General features: G+C 43.0%; 1 protein-coding gene across 1 annotated transcript; it reads left to right on the forward strand.

The window, feature by feature from the left end:
- Nucleotides 1-263: 263 nt before the first annotated feature.
- On the forward strand, nt 264-1,000 carry LOC306875683 (gamma-crystallin M2-like; the record flags this gene model as incomplete). The annotated part of the gene is made up of 2 exons (XM_079426362.1): nt 264-506; nt 728-1,000. The coding sequence occupies exons 1-2, from the start codon at nt 312-314 to the stop codon at nt 998-1,000; spliced, it is 468 nt and encodes a 155-aa protein (XP_079282488.1). The 5' UTR covers nt 264-311.
- Between the last annotated feature and the right edge of the window lie 301 nt (nt 1,001-1,301).

Raw genomic sequence — 1,301 nt, forward strand, 5'->3', positions numbered from 1 at the left:
CTAACTTGCACAGTCAGGAATTGACTAACAATAGAGGCTGTGTAGTCTTTAGTCTTGGACTAGTATAAAGGTAGGGGTGACAGCAGTCAGTCAACAAGCAGAATCAGCTTCAGCTTCTCCCTTGTTGAACCACTGAGGATCAGCCAGCGCAACCATGAAGGTAAACCTCATTCCAGTACCCATTCCATACAGCTTGACTTAACTTACTTTAATGTGGTATTTCTTTACTTAAAACAACTGAGAAATTTACTTTGAATTTTCAGGTCACCTTTTATGAGGACAGGAACTTCCAGGGTCGCTCTTATGACTGTATGAGCGACTGTGCCGATTTCTCCTCCCACATGAGCCGCTGTCACTCTTGCAGAGTGGAGAGTGGATGCTGGATGATGTATGATCATCCCAACTACATGGGAAATCAGTATTTCTTCAGGAGGGGAGAGTATGCTGATTACATGTCTATGTTTGGAATGAACAACTGCATCAGGTCCTGCCGTATGATCCCTATGGTAAGCTCCATGAACCTGCTGACATATTTACTAACTAACGATAGACAAAGGTCATGCATTTATTTTAACCATTTACTTAGAAATTCTTCAGCTTGAAAAGAAACACAGATACTTTCAGAATGATGATCTGTGAGAGACAGACCTAGATTGCTGCTGAATGGTTACATGTGATAATTATTCTTTCCTAATTAATTTATACATAATTGATTCTTCCACTACAGCACAGGGGATCCTACAGAATGAGGATCTACGAGAGGGAGAACTTCATGGGTCAGATGCACGAGATGATGGATGATTGTGACAACATCATGGACCGTTACCGCATGTCTCACTGCCAGTCCTGCCATGTGATGGACGGCCACTGGCTCTTCTATGAGCAGCCCAACTACAGAGGCAGGATGTGGTACTCTAGGCCTGGAGAGTACAGGAGCTTCAGCAATATGGGTGGCATGAGATTCATGAGCATGAGGCGCATCATGGACTCCTGGTACTAGTGGTCAAATCTTCCAATAAAATAATTCCTCTAACATAAAACTGTGTCTAAATTATCATTATTGCTAATATTTTAACAGTATTGTAGAAGTGCGGTACTAATTATTCAAAACACTGGTAATACCACTGTATTTAATAAACTGTAGTATCATCAATATGATATAACCAGGGGCGTGTCTACGTGGTGGCCAGGGGTGGCACCGGCCCCCCCTGAAATTTGTCTGGCCACCCCAGGTGCCCCCCCTACCAGATGTCTTGCGATAGGCTTGTTTTAGTTAATTTCTAACTGCATCTGGCGTATCT

Source organism: Barbus barbus (assembly GCF_936440315.1).
Source record: "Barbus barbus genome assembly, chromosome: 10".
Classification (NCBI taxonomy): Eukaryota; Metazoa; Chordata; class Actinopteri; order Cypriniformes; family Cyprinidae; genus Barbus; species Barbus barbus.